This window comes from Sapajus apella, unplaced genomic scaffold (genome assembly GCF_009761245.1).
Source record: "Sapajus apella isolate SASKATOON/1434 unplaced genomic scaffold, GSC_monkey_1.0 scaffold17, whole genome shotgun sequence".
Classification (NCBI taxonomy): Eukaryota; Metazoa; Chordata; class Mammalia; order Primates; family Cebidae; genus Sapajus; species Sapajus apella.
Window position 1 is genome coordinate 10663062 of NW_022436957.1, and position 19111 is coordinate 10682172.

Sequence of the window (19111 nt, forward strand, 5' to 3'; positions counted from 1 at the left end):
AACATAAAACCTAACACCATAAAAACACTAGAAGAAAACGTAGGTAAAACCATCCAGGACATAAGCATAGGAAGGACTTCATGACTAAAACACCAAAAGCAATGGCAATAAAAGCCAGGATAGGCAAATGAGATCTAATTAAACTCCAGAACTTCTGTACAGCAAAATAAACCATCATTAGAGTGAATTGGCAACCAACAGAATGGGAAAATTTTTTTGCAATCTACCGATCTGACAAAGGGCTAATATCCAGAATCTACAAAGAACTAAAAGAGATATACAAGAAAAAAGCAAACAACCCCATTCAAAAGTGGGCAAAGGATATGAACAGACATTTTACAAAAGAAGACATACATGAGGCCAACAAACATGAAAAAATGCTCATCATTCACTGGTCATTAGAGAAATGCAAATCAAAACCACACTGAGATATCATCTCATGCCCCTTAGAATGGCAACCATTAAAAAATCTGGAGACAACAGCTGCTGGAGAGGATGTGGAGAAATAGGAACACTCTTACACAGTTGGTGGGAGTGTAAATTAGTTCAACCATTGTGGAAGACGGTGTGGTGATTTCTCAAGGATCTAGAAATAGAAATTCCATTTGACCCAGCAATCTCACTACTGGGTATATACCCAAAGAACCATAAATCGTTCTACTATAAAGACACATGCACATGTATGTTCATTGCAGCCCTATGTACAATAGCAAAGACCTGGAACCAACCCAAATCCCCATCAATGATAGACTGGACAAAGAAAATGTGGTACATATACACCATGGAATACTACACAGCCATAAAAAATGATGAGTTCCTGTCCTTTATAGGGACTTGGATGAATCTGGAAACCATCATTCTCAGCAAACTGACACAAGAACAGAAAATCAAATACCACATGTTCTCACTCACAGGTGGGTGTTGAACAATGAGAACACATGGACACAGGGAGGGAAGCATCACACACTGCGGTCTGTAGGGGGAAATAGGGGAGGGACAGCAGGGGGTGGGGAGTTGGGGAGAGATAGCATGGGGAGAAATGCCAGATATAGGTGATGGGGAGGAAGGCAGCATGTGTGTACCTATGCAACAATCTTGTATGTTCTTCACATGTACCCCAAAACCTAAAATGCAATAAAAAAAAAAGTCACCTTACAAAGAAAATGCCAGATTTCTACTGCATTCCAGGCGACTAAAACCAAATATCAAAGAGCAGATAATTCCAAATTTATGCAAACTGTTCCAAAGAACAGGAAAAAAGGAAACATTCTTCAATTCACTGATAAACTAGTATAGCCTTCACACTAAAACCAGGCAAGTATTCAAGAAAATTTCAAGCCAATTTCACTCATGAATGTAGATGCAAATATTCTTGACCAAAGGAGAGCAAACCAAATCCAGTGACACACTGCTTATCACAAGAATGCAAGACTGGTTTTATAATATCAAATTGATTAATATAGAGTACCACATTAAAGAAAGGAGAAGAAAAACCCAGATGATCAACCAGCCCAAAATAGCTTAGAAATTCACTGAAACAAAAGAATAAATCCATATCTCAAATCCACTAGATAAGCAGTACTGTGTTAGGCTGCTCAAATATACTGCCATCATCTATTACAAGGCACTACCTGGTTTCTCTCTGTTTGTATATCTGTGGCTCAAATTCGGTGTAGTTACTGTAATGCCTGTATTTAGCCTGTTTTGGCTAAAAAGCTCTTTGTTAGACTGCAAATATACATGGTATGCACATTACTTCTCTATCCATAATTTTAGCAGCCCAAAAGAGAAAACTGTCTATTATCAGAGGAAGATACTTTGTTATTTAACTAAATTTTTACCTATTCACTTTGTTCAATAGTCTCTAAGTATCCCTAATACTTTTAAATGTTTTGATTAGAAAGTTCTTTATACTATTTGATTATCTCCACCCTGAGACTGCAGCATCTTAATTTCATAAACCTCATCCTCTTCATATTATTAACTCAGTGCATTTGTGTAAAAGAGATACTTCCAGAGCCGTGCTAGCCAAGAGAGTAGCTATTAGATACATGTGGCTATTAAGCACTTAGAAATGTGGCTAGTCGGAATTGTGATGTGTTATACACATAAAATACACACCAAATTTTAAAAATTTAGTATGAAAAATAAATGCAAAATATCTCATTAATAATTTTTATACTAATTACATGTTAAAATGACAATCTTTTGGACTTATTGGGTTAAATAAAACATATGGGGTTGGGCGTGGTGGCTCATGCCTGTAGTCCCAGCATTTTGAGAGGCCGAGGTCAGGAGTTTGATGGCGAGACCCCATCTCTACTCAAAATACAAAAACTAGCCGGGCATGATGGTGCGTGCCTGTAATCCCAGCTACTGGGGAGGCTGTGGCATGAGAATTGCTTGATCCCAGGAGGTGGAAGTTGCCAGTGAGCCAAGATCGCGCTACTGCACTCCATCCTGGGCAACAGAGTAAGATTCTGTTTCAACAACAACAAAAATTAATTTCTCTTGCTTCTATTTACATTTTTAAATATGGCCTCTAGGACATTTAAAATTGCACATGTGGATTACATTAATTTCTATTGGACAGTACTGTTCTGGAGCATCAAGATAATGTTTCCGTGTTGGAATTTACTTACAGCTGCAAAGATGATGTAGTTTTCACTCCAACAACCAAGCTATCATCTATTACACGATACCATATCTTCTCTACTAGCTGTTCTGAATCTTGAAAACTTTCTGATAACTTTTCATCTAAGATATGGACAGAATTTTCTTCTTCACCACAAAGAGGAACAAGACATTCCTTATTAAAAAAAAAAGTTTAAATAGCTGATTAAAAAATACGTACCATGTGTAGCAAAACTTAAATAAAAAAGTAAGTGTGCTTTTGGCCAGGCCTTATGGCCTAAACATTTAAAAATAAATCATAACATATTACAGATTACACACAATTTACTAAAATGAAATGTATAAAATATATATTATTTCCTATCTATTCATATCAAGCAGCATGGCGTGACTGGGGTATGGCAAGATAGGATATCCAACACAGAGCCAAAAAGGAGGTAAACCTGGAGTCCATTTTGAAAAAAAAGTCTGATAATATGTACCCCAGTTATACTGAAAATAATCCAGTCTGTATTTTGTCAATGACTTGCACTAAGCCTGTAACTATAAACTTTTGTGTAGATAAAACTAATTAAACTAACTTTAGACTACTTAGAGCTTATTGCTAAAATTTTACTCTTAAAGTCCAAGTCATACTCATTTCCACACACATATGGATGTATAACATTAGAAACAGTAGTATCTATTGAGTGTTTACTTTATACCAGGCGCTGTTCTAAATGCCGTTCATGTATCAATTCATTTAACTTACACAATAACCCTAGTACCCTAGGTCTGTATTGTTATCATCTACATTTTATAGATTAGAACGATTAGATTCAGGGAAGTTAAGTAAATTGCCCAGGGTCATACAGTCAGCAAGTAGCAGAGCTGGGATTTGAACTGAAGCAGACTGGTTCCACAGCCCATGCTCTTCCTTAACTATTACCCTATATTGACTCTCTATGTGGTAATTACTGAAAAAAGATAGGGGCATTCACACAATAGGAGACTAAATATGTTCCCAGGAATGTGACACTTCTGTCAGTAGCTCTGAGTTCTGAAGCAGGCTATTCATCTGAAACCTGGGGAAATTTTTACTACCTGCCAGGTTTGCTTTTAAAACTAACAATGTAAAAGGCCAAAAATGGGGCCTTGCACATGGTAGTTTCAATATATTAATTTCTAAACATTCCTTCCCCTTTCTAAAATTGGCAAAATCATTGAGGTGAGGAAAGGAAATGGGGAAACAATTTTAACAATGACTTTCATAAGGTTTCCCAGGAAATTAGAACAGTAATATAGAAATGCAACACAATGTGTTTCTGTTATGGTTTATTACATTAACAAGATCATATTTTGGACCCAAACTCTCATATGGCTAAGACTGAAATACAAATACAAAGCATAGGCCATCACAAGAATGCGTAATCCAGAAGGAAGTCAGAGCTAGGCACTACAGTGACTGGAGGGAATAAAATGCAACATTAGTCCAGCTCTTATTGATTTACTTATAATGCTGCTATGCTGTGTCTTTCTCTGTATGAAATTAATATGCATGTCTTATTTTTATGAAGTTTCAGCAGTTTTTGCTAACTTCCTACATTAATGTACTGGTGTAAGTTACCACATAAGGGACCAGAGGAGGTTCTTATGATGGTCAGCCACAAGGAAGAAGAGATTAAAATTATGAAAAGCAGATAGAAGAACTAAAAAAACCCACAGCACTGTAGGAATATTTACTCGAGGAAAAAATATCCTTAGAAAGAAACAATGCAACAGACTAAAATATCAATCATTATATTAATAATAAAATGATGTCATCACCAATACAAAGTTAAATAATACTCAGTATATTGTATTTAAGAAGTCAGGAAACCGGGTGCAATGGCTCACAACTGTAATCCCAGCATTTTGGGAGGCCAAGGTGGGCAGATCACAAGGTCAGGGGTTCTAGACCAGCCTGACCAACATGGTGAAACCTTGTCTCTACCAAAAATGCAAAAAAAAAATTAGCCAGGAGTGGTGGTGTGCACCTGTAATCCCAGCTACTTGGGAACCTGAGGCAGGGGACTTGCTTGAACCAGGGAGGTGGAGGTTGCAATGAGCCAAGATCACACCACTGCACTCCAGCCTGAGCAACAAAGCGAGACTCCATCTCAAAAATAAATAAATAAAAATAAAAATAAGTCAGGAAATACATAATTCATCTATGAGTAATTTCTATCCAAACAATACAAGTAAAAAAGTTTAACAGTTAAATTTACTGTTAACAAAATGACTTGTTCCCCAAGGTTCCTGATAACTGAAATTTTAATTTGCTACAGAATTACATATAAACCAATAAAATATTGGCTCCTTAATCAAATTTTTTCAATGTCATAGAAGTCCACCATTATAACCTCTGCTACTTTTTTTCTTGATACACTGAGCAGCATTTTCTAATGTATTCTAATATTTTAATTTATATAACTCTTCAATAGCTTACAGATTTTCAATTCATAAAATTATAAAAATGGTCATATGATTACTTTTACCTCCTTTGCACTTGATGTATTATCATCTTTTCCTTGAACCAGGTTTATTAAAGCTTTGTAAGATTTTGAAATAATTTTTTCCTTAAGCAAGAGATGCTGCCGTAATTCCCGTAAAGAAGAAAAACCAACCTGTAAAGTAGAAAGAAAAAAAAACAGTTGCAAGAAACATGATTTCAAATGAAGCCGGACATACCATTAATTCAGGAAGCACTTTCTCCAAATGTGCTTATCAATTCATTTTTCTATAGAAAGTAGAATGCTTCTCAGAGCAAAATTGTTGTGTTTATAGATTTTAAGTCTCTAAACTCAAAAAATGTACATTCTTTCAAAGGAAAATATAGAAAAGAACTGCAACATAGAGTTTATATATCAAATTGAGAGAGTGGCAATATAATAGCATGTTTCACGAGTGAGTTATTAAGTAACTTTGAATCAATGTGAATAAAACTCAAGGCCTACCAATACACCCACCTAATATAAAATAACTGTTTTCCTTGTTGAAATAATTTCTGCTTCAAAAACAAGGCATCCACATAAGCAAAGACATCGTAATGAATAGAAATTATCACTTTTAATCTGATACTGTTTGAAATTTTCTGTTCATGTAATCTTTACAGCAAAATTGTAAAATAAAATTAATAGCCCCCAAACTGTCATGTATATTTTTGTGTTAACAAACTCAGTGCTAGAGTCAACTCTACTGAAAACTACTGAAAAAAATAACAATTTGGCTCTGAACTGGGTATACAGCAAGCCATTCCTTTTATGATACCGGATAAATAGATTTCAGCACTAAGGATGAAACATTCACAAAATATATTTTGCTACTGAAAATTTAAAGAGTCATGTCAATGAACTGATAGAAGTTGTTTCATTTCAGGTAGATATCTGAGACTGTTTAAGTATTAATCTGGCTTTTAATAAAACATATTTTCCTACATTTAAAAAACAAAATGTGGCCGGGCGCGGTGGCTCAAGCCTGTAATCCCAGCACTTTGGGAGGCCGAGGCAGGTGGATCACGAGGTCAAGAGATCGAGATCATCCTGGTCAACATGGTGAAACCCTGCCTCTACTAAAAATACAAAACATTAGCTGGGCATGGTGGCGCGTGCCTGTAATCCCAGCTGCTCAGGAGGTTGAGGCAGGAGAATTGCCTCAACCCAGGAGGCGGAGGTTGTGGTGAGCCGATATCGCGCCATTGCCCTCCAGCCTGGGGAAAAAAGGGGAAACCCCGTCCCAAAAAAAAAAAAAAAAAAAAAAGCATCACTTTTTGGGATTCTTTTCTTTTAAATTACATTTCAAGGCAGATAAATTCTTTTTCTTTTAATCAATGAATAGAAATTGGAGAGTAAAGACTGAATTATTCTTATGTCTTACCTTACTGCACAAAGTATGTAAAGTGTCTAGCTAATATTTTAAAACTTTTTATGTTGACCTAGTTCTGTGGGCTGCACATAATTCTCACTCCATCACTCATTCGCTCAGTAATTTGTTATTTGCGGGGAGGCAGATGTACCCATCAAAGGTATGTAGCCACAACTGAGCTACCGGAGGGGTGAGGAGTAGAAGAAAAAACTATATGTTGGCAGGTTGAACTGCACTCTCAAAAATTATCAGTGTTCACTCTTCCTCCTTAACATGTCCCTTACTCCAGGACAATATAGTGATTTAGTAGAGCAGTTAAATAATCTTGGTTGTAAAGTTTTGCTATAAAGTTACAAAAATAAATTAGACACATGGTAAGAAATTTAAACGATGTGAATATACACCTCACCTTCTCTTCCTAGATGCTCAATGCCATTTGCACAACCAATAGATTGTGTACCCTCCGAGAACTTTTCCATGTGCATCTTAAAGAATGCTTTTTCCTCTTCACAAACAAAAATCCACCCAAAACCAAATATAGGAGCATATTATATTATACTGCATGACACTGAACCTTGCTTTTTTCTTCTTTATTGTGATCTCTATCATACATGCAGAAGAATGTAGAGTACAAAATAACATTTTACAGACTAATAATGAGGCCGACAGCCACGTAACTCCACCCAAATCAAAAAGTAGCACTCCAGGAGCTGCACAGGGGTCTTCCACAATCACAATTGCCCTTTCTCCCCTGGAGTCAATACTATCTTGGCCTTTTAAGATAATTCCTTGCCTGTCTTCATAATTTTACCACCTTTGCATGAATTCTTAAGGAGTACCATAAGTTTTTTTGTGTGTTTTGCTTCTGAAACTTTTATAAATGGAATTGTTCTGCATGTATCAGGTTTTAGAGTTGCCCATGTTGTCACTAGTAGCTGTAGTTCATTTCCTCCATTGCTCTACAGTATTCCATCATATGACTACCACTATTTACTTCTCCATTCTCCAGTTCTTGGGTATTTGGGTCATGCTCAGTTGTGCAGTGTTACAAAAAATAGCTGCTATGAACATCTGTGTACATGCGTACAAGTTTCTCTAAGGTCCTGGTCTCCTCATTTCCCCTTCCAGTAACGGACTGGAACACAAATTTCAGGGGAGAAAGAACAGTGAAATGGACTCTAGGTCTACCTCTGCAAGTCACTTAACCTTTCTGGCTATTTGTTACATCATGTGCAAAATGGTGGGAAGGTAGACTTGTTCATCTCTACAAGGCCTTCCAGCATTTATTACTTTATTATATATATTGAAAGTTACTGTGAACATGTGGATACTTGAAACAAAATGGATATTCAACTATCTCTTATCTACCACCTCCATTTCTCCTTTCCTTCCCTTAACGTTGTTTAAAGCCTTTCATATTTTCTTTGACTCTGTGCTACATTCTGGATTTTTCTCATATATTCTGGTTCACTAATTTGCTCTGTATCTCTTGCATCTTTTTGAGTTAACTGTTAAAGTCACCTATTGAGTTTTTTTTATTTCAGTGTGTTTTTGCTTGAAAGAAATGCTGTTTGGTTATTTTATGTGAATAATTACTCATGATGCCTTGTTTATGTGCTTATTCTGTGGACAGCTCATTTTCTTTGAAAAATTACTTGTGAGATTTATGAGGGCTAGAATGAATGTATGTTTCCAGAGAGGATTTTCTGTTTGTTTTTGTCAGATGCCTGGGGCACCACCAATTTAAGTTTAATACACATGCTCCCAGGGCAAAAGTAGCATCAGTGTTCTGCTTATCTCTCTGGGCTCCAGCTTTGAAAGTTTGATTTGATAATTTATCCTTATAGTGTCCGCTTTTTGAAGCTTCTAAGAAGGCCTTTAAAGGAGACTTCATCTATCATTTTCAGTTTTAATCAGGAGAGTTGATCCTGCTTCATAAATTAAACCTTTCATAACATCATGCTTTCATACTTTGGCATCATTTCTAAATCAGCATAAAAATATAAATTATTCTTTTTGACAGCTACATAGTATTCCATGGCTCAGACATATCACAATTTTCTTATCATACTCCTAATGATATTTAGATTTGTACCAATACTGTAGTTTATAAATACTACGTAAACATTCTTGAACAATCATCTCCATCCTTAGAAATTTCTAGAAGTGAAACTGCAAGAGTAAAAAGATATAAGTAATTTATATTTAAATAACTATAATAACTTTTCCTCTGAGAAGGTTGGGCCACTATACATTCACAACAATACAATACAGTATAAGAATGCACATTTATATCAAGAAAATCAATATTTTGTCAAGTATTACAATTTCTTTTTTCATAATTTGTCTTTTTATTACTTTTACTTTGTTCAGGGTACAAAAATTTTGAATAGATCAAAGTCTTCTTTCATGGTTCTATACAGGTATTGATCGACTTACGACCTATGCAACTTACGACCATTCGACTTTAAGACCACAACCGCTAGCCACGACTGCTCTGCGTCTGGCAGCGAAAACGTTGCCCAGCTGGGCGTACGACAGTGCGGACCAGCTTCCGGCAGCACTACCATCTCTGCGTGCACCATTTCAACTGTACATATAGCCTACTCAACTTACGGCCAAATCGTGTTACAACCGGTCCGCGGTCCCGACCGTCATCGTAAATCAAGCACTACCTGTATCTGTTATGATGTTTTATTTATCTACTGCTCACATTCATGTCTAATATGTGTTCAACAAGCATTTATTAAAGTGAACTCACTCTAATAATGACATAGTTGCAAAATAATTTTAAAACAACCTGCAAAGTATAAATATTTGCCACCTGGCCCTTTCCAGAAAAAGTTTTCCAACCCTAAAGAGGAAAAAAATAATACAGCAAGAAAAGAGACAAATCCGAAAGGGAGGATACAATTAGCATGGCCCCCCTCTTCAGTGCAATTTTTAAAAGTGGGGAGGGGAAATTACTCTAGATAAAAAGACCAATAAGAGATATAATCAAATGTAAGTGTAAACTTTGATTGATTGGATCCTGGAAAAAAACAGCTATAAAAACAATTTTGTGACAACTAAATACATTTGAATATAGACAAGATAGCAAACAAGATTAAGGGATCGTTAATAATTTTCTAACATTGTTAAGGGTAGTATAGTTACATAAGGGGAATATCCTTATTTTTAGAAAATTCCTGCTGAAATACCTAAGAGCGAAGTTTTATAACATTTGCAACTTTTAAATGGTTCTACAAAAATGTACATACACATACACACAAACACAATCAAATGAGGCCAATAAGATTTTTAAAAGTAACAAGAGTTGAATGTATGTGGGGATACAGAGATAATCACTGTATTCTTGGAAAATTTCTGTATATTTTTAAATATCATAAACAACAGCTTACAAAAGAACATACATCTTATAATCACATTTCTATGTAAATTTGCATATATTCATTTAAAAATCTTCAAAAATATACATGTCAAAGTGTTAAAACTGGTTATTTCGAAGTAGTGGAATCACAGACAATCATTAGGTTGTTTTGTTTTGTTTTGACATTTCTTTGCATAGCCTTAGTATTTTATAGGGAATGTGCATTACTTTGGTACATTAAGAAAAAAAAAAAAAAAAACTCCTTAAGGGAGCTTTTTATGGAAAATATGAAAGTAAACTGTTCATGTCTGGAATGTATTATGATTTATCATATTCACTGCTACTCTAAAAAAGATACTGTGGCATACTGATCCCAGAAAGAATGTGTTTTCAAAAGTGAGTTTCTTCTATTTTCCCTCATGAGACTTATCAAATCTATATAGTCTCACTATAAAAAGGTATCATTTTTAGATGATACATTGATAAGTAATATCATAATAGTTTATACAGAGGTACCAAAAAGATAAAGATCCTTTGAAATACCATTCTTCCCCAAGCACCAGGTTGCTTAAACTTTAAGGACCTTTCTTTCAATGTTCTTTCCATCATTTAGAATAGCACTAATCAAAAAGCAAAAGCAAAAAAGCAAACAGACACTAACTTTCAGTCCTGCTTCCAGAGGCGGAACCACCAAGTAACGATTATCTTGTTCATCTTCAAATATGTCATCTTCATTGCAATCTGATGGTTCACTCTAATAAATAAATAAATACACTAAAACTAAAATTTTGAAATAATTGAAAATTCATAAAATTACCAAAATACAATTAAAGTATATCAGGTCAGAACAGTTTCCCATGTTACACACTATTCTATAAAAGGTAAACTATAGGCTGGATGCAGTGGTTCACATCTGTAATCCCAGCACTTTGGGAGGCCAAGGCGGGCAGATCACCTGAGGTCAGGAGTTTAAGACCAGCCTGACCAACATGGTGAAACCCCATCTCTCCTAAAAATACAAAAAATTAGCCAGGCGTGATGGCAGGTGCCCGTAATCCCAGCTCCTTGAGAGGCTGAGGCAGGAGAACTGCTTGAACCCAGGAGGCAGAGGTTGCAGTGAGCCGACAAATCGCACCACTGCACTCCAGCCTGGGTGCGACAGAGTGAAACTCCATCAAAAAAAAAAAAAAAAAAAAAAAAAGGCAAACTATATATTTCCCCCATCATCTTCTTGTAACTAGACAAAAAGTATTATGATTCCTAATACTATCACCTAACATTTATGTACTGCTTTACACAGTATCAGCTGATTAGCTTTCATTTTAAAGAGTAAACTTTTTCTTATTTATTTAATTAAGAGACAGTGTCTTGTTCCATCACCCAGGTTGAAGTGCAACAAAATAACCATAGCTCACTGCAGCCTTGAATTCCTGGGTTCTCACTGGCTTTTTATAAAATCCTAAAATCCCATAACTGGAGAAAATAAAAATTATGCTCATTTTACAAATGAAAAACCTGAGGCTTAGAGAGATTTCATATTGATCTAAAAACTTCAAAGTCATAATTTCCCATATGTCCAAGATCTCAAGATATTGTGAGCTGTTACTTCCTTTACTAAAGCAGTTTTCCTTTATTTTATTCCTTATTTAATCCAATATTATATTTATTGGTACAAAATGTGATTTTCAGAAGCAACAATAAAGTTAATTTACAGTATAACTGTCACTTAAGTGAGCACCAGATATACTATAATTCAAATTTATACGAAAAGCATGGTCAATTTGTATAACATTTGTTGAAAAAAGATTCAATGTATATATTTAAAAGTTTCAATCTATGTATTTTTAAAGTTCAAAAATTTACTTTAAGTGTAAAATCACCAATATTTAAATGATAGGTCAAAGCTTTTGAGCACTTAAATTTTCTAAAATGGTTCTTAAAATAACATATAATAAGTAAATAGACCTTACCGAATAGTTTATGTTTCTAAGATCTGTTATTTTAAATGAAGTCAGGTAATCTGAGTTCAAGTCGTCCTTAAAAAGTAGGAGTACTTGTTCAGTTCCACTTCCAATAAAGTCATCTATCAATACCAAGCTAACTTTTTCCCACTTAGCAGCAACCTAAAAGAAATGGATCATTATAGGAGGAATAGACAAGAAAAAATCAAATGTGAAATAAACAAATTAAGTCTTTTTGTTTCATGGAGTTTTCATTTGTAAAATTCGATCTTATAAATAGGTAATGAAAATAGTAAAAACTGAAATAAAATAAAGATGTTAGGAGATGAGAAAATATAAGGAGTTATGACAACTTTATAAATAGCAAGGTACGTAGATTTAAGATTTTATTCATGTTTGTCCAGGGACTGTCATGTTCTTGATTTCTATATTTAAAATTTAATTGTCATCTATTTATAAATTCTAATACATTTCATGACTAAATCTTTTGGAAATGCTAACATTTATCATGCGTCAAACTTTAGTGAAGATTCTTTCACACAGCTAATTTAAGGATGACTCTCATTCCCATAAGTCTTACTGGATATATATTTATGATCAAATTACTCAAGGAATTCAGTTACATTAGGTAACCAGACAGTACTAAAAGACACCTTAAGAGCTCTTAATGCAAAATAACCTATAATAGAGTCCAGATGAGCTTAAAACGTTAAACCCTGGTGTGGATGTGGAGGGGAATATAGCTAATATCGGGTACACAGGTGAGGAGTCCTAAGAGTGGGACAGCCAGAACCATCCTAGCCTCATGGAATGATTTGATCAGTTTATATCAGAACCTGAGACCTCAGATTTAAAATAGAGGGCAACTTCTTAAAGGTACATATAGATTGGTTTCAAGGAAAACTAACACCATGAGGATCAAATCTCCCTTCTCCCTGAGACAAAAGAGCTAAAACCCCTACTCAGAATTCCAGGAGCAGATACATTATCCAGATGCCCAAATATCAACCTTGCCCTATAAGGCTAATTTCCAAAGCTGATTATTCGCTTGTACAGAGAAACAGCTTATTTGTAAAGCCATATCCTCCCTTCTCCCACAAGTATCATGGTATATAATGGACTATGGGAAGAGACATTAGTAATAAGAATGTGTTTGGCATGGAAACAGCACAGAGCTATGCATGCATGTGTGCACACATATATTTGCAATCTATAGCTGTAGAATAGTACCATCCAATAGAATGGTAAGTGAGCCCCAAATATAAGGCATGTAATTTTAAATTTTCTGATAGCAATGAAAAGATGAAATTTTAATATATTTAACAAAATATATCTAAAATATTGTCATTTCAATTCAATGTAATCATTTAAAAATTGAGAGATGTTACCATATCTATTAAATCTTTGAAATTTGATGCTTGACATTTACAACACGTTTTAATTCTGACTAGCCACATTTCAAATGCTGAATAACTACATCTGGATAGTGGCTACCATATAAGACAGCACAGCACCAGAACACATTAAGCTCTATCGACAACACACCAATAGCTATGTTCAGGTATACCTGATAATGACCTCAATTTTATTGACAGATGGATTTTTTGAGACAGGGTCCCATTCTGTCACCCAAGTTGGAGTGCAGTGGCATTATAACAGCTCACTACAGCCTTGAACTCCTGGGCTCTAGCAATCCTCCCACCTCAACCTCCAAAGCAGCTGGGAATACAGGCATATGCCACCATGCCCAGCTAATTTTTTTATTTTTTGTACACATGGGGGTCTCACTATGTAGCCCAGACTGGTGTCAAACTCCAGGCCTTAAGCAATTCTCCTACATTGGCCTCCCAAAGCACTGAGATTACAAACGTGGGCCACCACACCCAGCCAACGACCTCAATTTGAAATGCCTGCCACATAGATTCTTGCCGAAACTTGCAGAGAAAATTTCTGCTCAAGAGAGAAATCCTAAGAAGAAAAAAGCTAATCATGTATTCCTCTAGATTCAGCTCTGTTTCAAGTCCTATTACCACATTAAACATCACACCTTGGGCTTTGATCAAGTGTTAATCTGGGAACACACTAACCTTGCTTTTCATTATTTAATTTTTGCTTGTTTATAGTTTACCAACCTTTGTAACCTGTCTAAATTCCTTCTCAGAATGAGGTAGTAAAAGGATAGATGGATGGATAAATCCATAGCCTATCCAAAAGCAGACTGGTTCTATTGCTATTTGGGGGGAAAACTGCTATCAAAGACCCACCTTATTATTTAATAAGGTATTCATCTTATTGCTCAACATCTTTTACAAAATACCACAAACAGTAAATTCTCAGAACTTAAACGTCAGAAAAAAATTTTACCTTGTAGTATGTTCCATTCAGTTGTAAAACCTACCATATTTACTTTTTTGTCTTAACTGCTAAAACTAAATGTAATTGTTCAAATGTAATTACTTCTCTTAACCTAGGTTTTTTTGGCATAATTATTTCTACTCCCTTTTTATTTCTAGATTCTTAGCTTTTGTTTTTTAAATTTATTATTATTATTTTGAAACAGATCTTACTCTGTGGACCAAGCTGGAGTATAGTGGGGTGATCTCAGCTCACTGCAACCTCCATCTCCCAAGTTCAAGCGATTCTCATGCCTCAGCTTCCCGAGTAGCTAGGACTACAGGCGTGCACCATGTTAGTTGGCCAAGCTGGTCTTGAACTCTTGGCCTCAAGTGATCCGCCTGCCTCGGCTGCCTCAAGTGTTGGGATTACAGGTGTGAGCCATCATGCCCAGCCTTGTTTCTGTTTTAAAAGTAACTGAATACTTTACCTTAAACTATATTTCTTTTTTTTAAGAAGTTGAGTATAAATGTAACGCCAAGATAGAAGCAGGACCTGAATATGCCCAAACTGGCAAGGTTAGAGGCAACTTCAAAGCACTTACTTGTAGATATCAGGGTGTAATTCCAGAGCTTTTAAAACAGGACATTTGAGAGCAGGTTAGAAGTACAGAATTCCTCAAGAAGCAACTTAGGGAGTAAGTCAGTAGGGACTCAGGTAAGTAATGTGTGGAAAAGATAGTGGTACACTGTAGAGAGAGTGCCCTAGGACACAACTTCAGGTCAGGGAAGCAGCAGTTATAGGTCCACCTACAGGTAATAATGTAGTCTCCTGCCTTGGGTAACATGTTAGTGGCAGAGCTTTCCAGAGTCCAAGGAGGGGACCCACTTCAAGGGAGTGAGGACTACAATAAATGACATATAAAGGAATTGTTTTTACCTTATCTAGGTGAACAGGGGATCCTGAGTAGGAGAAAGTAACTGATGACAGCCCTGCCCTTTGTCTAACATAGTAATTGCTACTACTTACTGAGTTCCTCCTGTGTGCCAAGCTCTGTGCAAGATACTTTATAATGTTATCAGACTTAATTCTCCCCTCTGAGTCAGGATGATCCCAAATTTCATAAAGGAGGAAAATGGGTTCACAAGAATTACATTCCTTAAGGTAACACCAGTAAGTGGGGCTCAGTTAGGATTCAAACCCAGGTTAAATGTGTTCTTTCTATTATGTTACCTTAACCACAGTAAAAAGACTATAGGGCATACCAGATGTTTTTCCCCTACCATTTCTTTAAAGGAAAAGAGAACAGAAAGACAATTCCAAATAACTTTCAAATAAATGTATAATGTGCTTTTAAAAGACTGCTTTTCAAAATAAAATAGGATAGCTTTCAAATTATTTTCCTTTTGTGTTCTCTATGTATTATAGAGGATAAATATGTATTATAGAGATTCAAAATAATTCCTATTAATATAAAAGTACTTGGTAAGGCAAAGACAGATTCACAATTCTAACTCGACACTCCTTCTCCCGACACATAAACCATAACGATTCACATTTAAAAATGAATTTCAAACTTTCTAAAACATTTAACAATATTCCATATAAAGCTTCTAATTAAATGGACAGGGCACACAAAATAAGGCAATATCTGCTTTTTTCTCCCAAGTAGCACAAAAACTAAAAATTGCATAGTGTACTAGTTTTGGAAGAGACATTTCTAACTAGCAATGATGATTTATCTTAATTCATAAACACTTCAAATCACATAACTAAATACATTTTAAGCCAGGAGGATGTAACGTTACCAAAAAAAGCAGAATCAGAGAAATATTATTGGTAGCGACACGCAGTTACAAACCTCTAATTTCCTATTGATTTTCTGTGCCTTTTTACCTGTTATTTAACACTCAATACTAGTGAATATTTTAGAGCAATTTCCAAACCTTACATTAAAAGTGAATACTTGCTGAAAAGTCAGTTCTGCGTTTCAAAAGATAACATAATTAAAGTTCTCTGGGTAAGTTTTTAGAAAAAGTAATGCTTACCACATGTCTCTGGAGAACAAATTATTTGTCTCTCCAGAAACAGTAATAGATTTCAAGGAATTTTTCTATATTTCACTTTCAGAAATAAGCCAGAAGCAAGAAGTAAACTTAAATACATAATTATTAATGTTTAAAAAGTTGGCCAGGCATGGTGGCTCAGGCCTGTGATCCCAGCACTTTGGGAGGCCAAGGCAGGTGGATAACTTGAGGCCAGGAGTTAGAGACCAACTTGGCTAACATGGTGAAACCCCATCTCTACTAAAAATACAAAAATTAGCCAGGCGTGGTGGCACATGCCTGTAATCCCAGTTACTCGGGAGGCTGAGGCAAGGGAATCACTTGAACCTGGAAGGCAGAGGCTGCAGTGAACTGAGATCACACCACTGTTCTCCAGCCTGGGTGACAGAGTGAGATCCTGTCTCTGAATGAATGAATGAATGTTGAAAAATCGATTTGAATTTTCCAGGAAGGCTTATCTATCTAGTCAAATCATTAATAATCTTATACTAAGTAAAAATACACATCTACTATCATATTAATAAAAATTAGAAAGTTACACCATAAAACAAATAAATACTTAATTATAGTTACATATGTATTTACATATTTCCAAACAACTCAAAGGTTTTATGACTCAAAATGGCAAGACAAAAAAAACACCAGCATGTTATATCAACTTTAAGAAAAAAGAACAATGTAATATACATCAAGTACAGAACTGAAAATTGACTTAGATAATACGACTCCAGAAGGAACTCTACGAAGTATAGAAATGTTTCAAACATCTGAGACCACCAACAGAATTATTATGGCAATAAGTATTATACCTGAAAGTTCTCTTTCCATACAGCACAAGCATTATTGGACCTAAAGGATACAATGAAAAAGAGGTTTCCTCCACCCGAATCCATAAGTTGAACTGCACAAGGATCTCCAAATGGAAGCTGGCACACACTTTTAGGAGTTCCATTCTGAAATGAAATCAGCTGATTCTTTCGGGTAAGGGCGATAAGAGATATTCTTAACTGGTTGTTGATGATCTCAGTTGCACAGATATGTATACAAGTCACCACACTGCTATAAGCAGGAGGAATAATGTATGTATCACTTATTACTTCTTGACTTTCAAGAGAATATACACAAAATTTGGTATTCCAAATTGCATAATCTGATTTTGAAGGCTCCTGAGTACATTCTTCCTCAGATAAATAACATTCCTTTAGTCCCAATAAAACCATACCTAAATTTTCAATCTCCCCTGCCCACTGAATAGAGGAAAGGTTACCTAACACACTAATAACTTTGCTAGTTTGAGAAGAGATAAAGAGGAATGTTTTGACATGCCTCCACAAAATTAAAGGGCCATTAAGGACCCTTAGGCTATCCTTAATCTCATAGCCCAGGTTAAAACTCAAACACATTTCAAATTTATTGGTACTGTGAAGAATTAGTAAAAAGTATTCAAAAACATTATTCTTTTTACTGTTTTGTATCACAATGTGAGGGAGATTAATTCCAGTTCTGAAATCTGACACATAGTCACAACACATGATTTTTAAATGAGAGTTTTCTTCCTTCATGGTAAAAAGTCCAGTGGACTTCTGAACAAATACATTTGTTCCTCTGTCAAATACCATTCTTCTGACATGTAATACGGGTGTTTTTGTAGGTTCTTTATCTGCAAAATTTCCGTTAGACAACTGGAAAACAAGGACTTCCCCATTATAACACAAGAGCCTTTCTTGTTCGTTAGATGACATTGCTTGTTTGCTAGTCGTTCCACAATATCAATCTCTGTGTTGATCTAATTTTCAAATGCAAATTGATTCCAGTTGATGTTTCTAAACCTAAAAAAGAAATGAGGAAAAACTGCCATGAAGTAGGAAGAGTTGAAGAGAAAACTCATGTTTCTGTTAGAGAACTACAACATAAGTAACTATAAATTTTATTAAGTAAACATTTTAAGCTTTTTATACTATTTTGACAATATCATGCTTAACATAAAGGGGTCTCTATTTCTGTAGATCCCTTTTAAAAGTTTGCTAGGAATACAAATAACCATATGAAAAAAGATAACTGAAAGTGTTAACAGCATATATTTGAAGCATTAAATGCTCTAGTAAAAGTGACTTCAGATATTCGTTCTGGCTCAGAAAATTGCTTAAGGATTGTACTTCTCTGTTTCAAACCTAACAACTCTAATGTGGTTTCCCACTCTCTGCCTTAGCTCTTTTAGAATGACAATTCAATTAGTGGTTTACTTGTCTTGCAACTCAGTCTTTCCAAATACAGTGATTTTGAATTATGCTTCTCCCACAGCCCAGGCACTTGGGCTTCTGCTTCCTAGAGACGGGAGCCTGTATAGGCTCTATGACAAAAAAGAAACCCCAGGAATAAAAATAGGAGATGCCATAAAAAAAACTCTCCATAGGAGAAATACAAATAAATCTTACTTTACAAAGGCAATGCATTTGTATGCATTTGTATGACCCAAGAAAGTCACCATTCTTATTCAAATTAGGAAAAAAAAATTGAGGACTAACACAACTTATTATAATGAACACAATAATTAAATAATAGCTATCAATCATTCAAGCTTTTATATAGCAGGTACAATACACGCATTATTTAATTCTAACAACTATTCTCTTAAAAGAAGTACTCTTATTATTCCACCTTTTAAGCAAGAAAGCCTTATTTTAAAGAAGGTAAGAAAATTTTTCAAGGTTAGAACAGTAATCCACAGTTAATAATAATCAGCAATGGTACTAGTTTGGAAAAGGAGGCTTCTGACTCCTGAGTCTACACTTTTAACCACCACTCTGTCCTACCATGCATTCCCTTATTCTGAACAAACTCATTGTAAGAAAGGAAACTGAGAC

General features: G+C 35.3%; 1 protein-coding gene across 2 annotated transcripts in view; it reads right to left on the bottom strand.

Annotated features, from left to right (window-relative positions):
• FANCB (FA complementation group B) overlaps positions 1 to 19111 on the bottom strand; it is a 42009-nt gene that overhangs the window by 15949 nt on the left and 6949 nt on the right. For both annotated transcript variants that reach the window (XM_032285937.1, XM_032285936.1), the window contains exons 2-6: positions 17057 to 18076; positions 11857 to 12009; positions 10548 to 10640; positions 5151 to 5279; positions 2643 to 2809 (exon numbers count right to left, since the gene is read on the bottom strand). In XM_032285937.1, coding sequence (XP_032141828.1) covers positions 2643 to 2809; positions 5151 to 5279; positions 10548 to 10640; positions 11857 to 12009; positions 17057 to 17989 — 1475 coding nt within the window. In that variant the 5' untranslated portion in view covers positions 17990 to 18076. The remainder of the gene's footprint in view (positions 1 to 2642; positions 2810 to 5150; positions 5280 to 10547; positions 10641 to 11856; positions 12010 to 17056; positions 18077 to 19111) is intronic.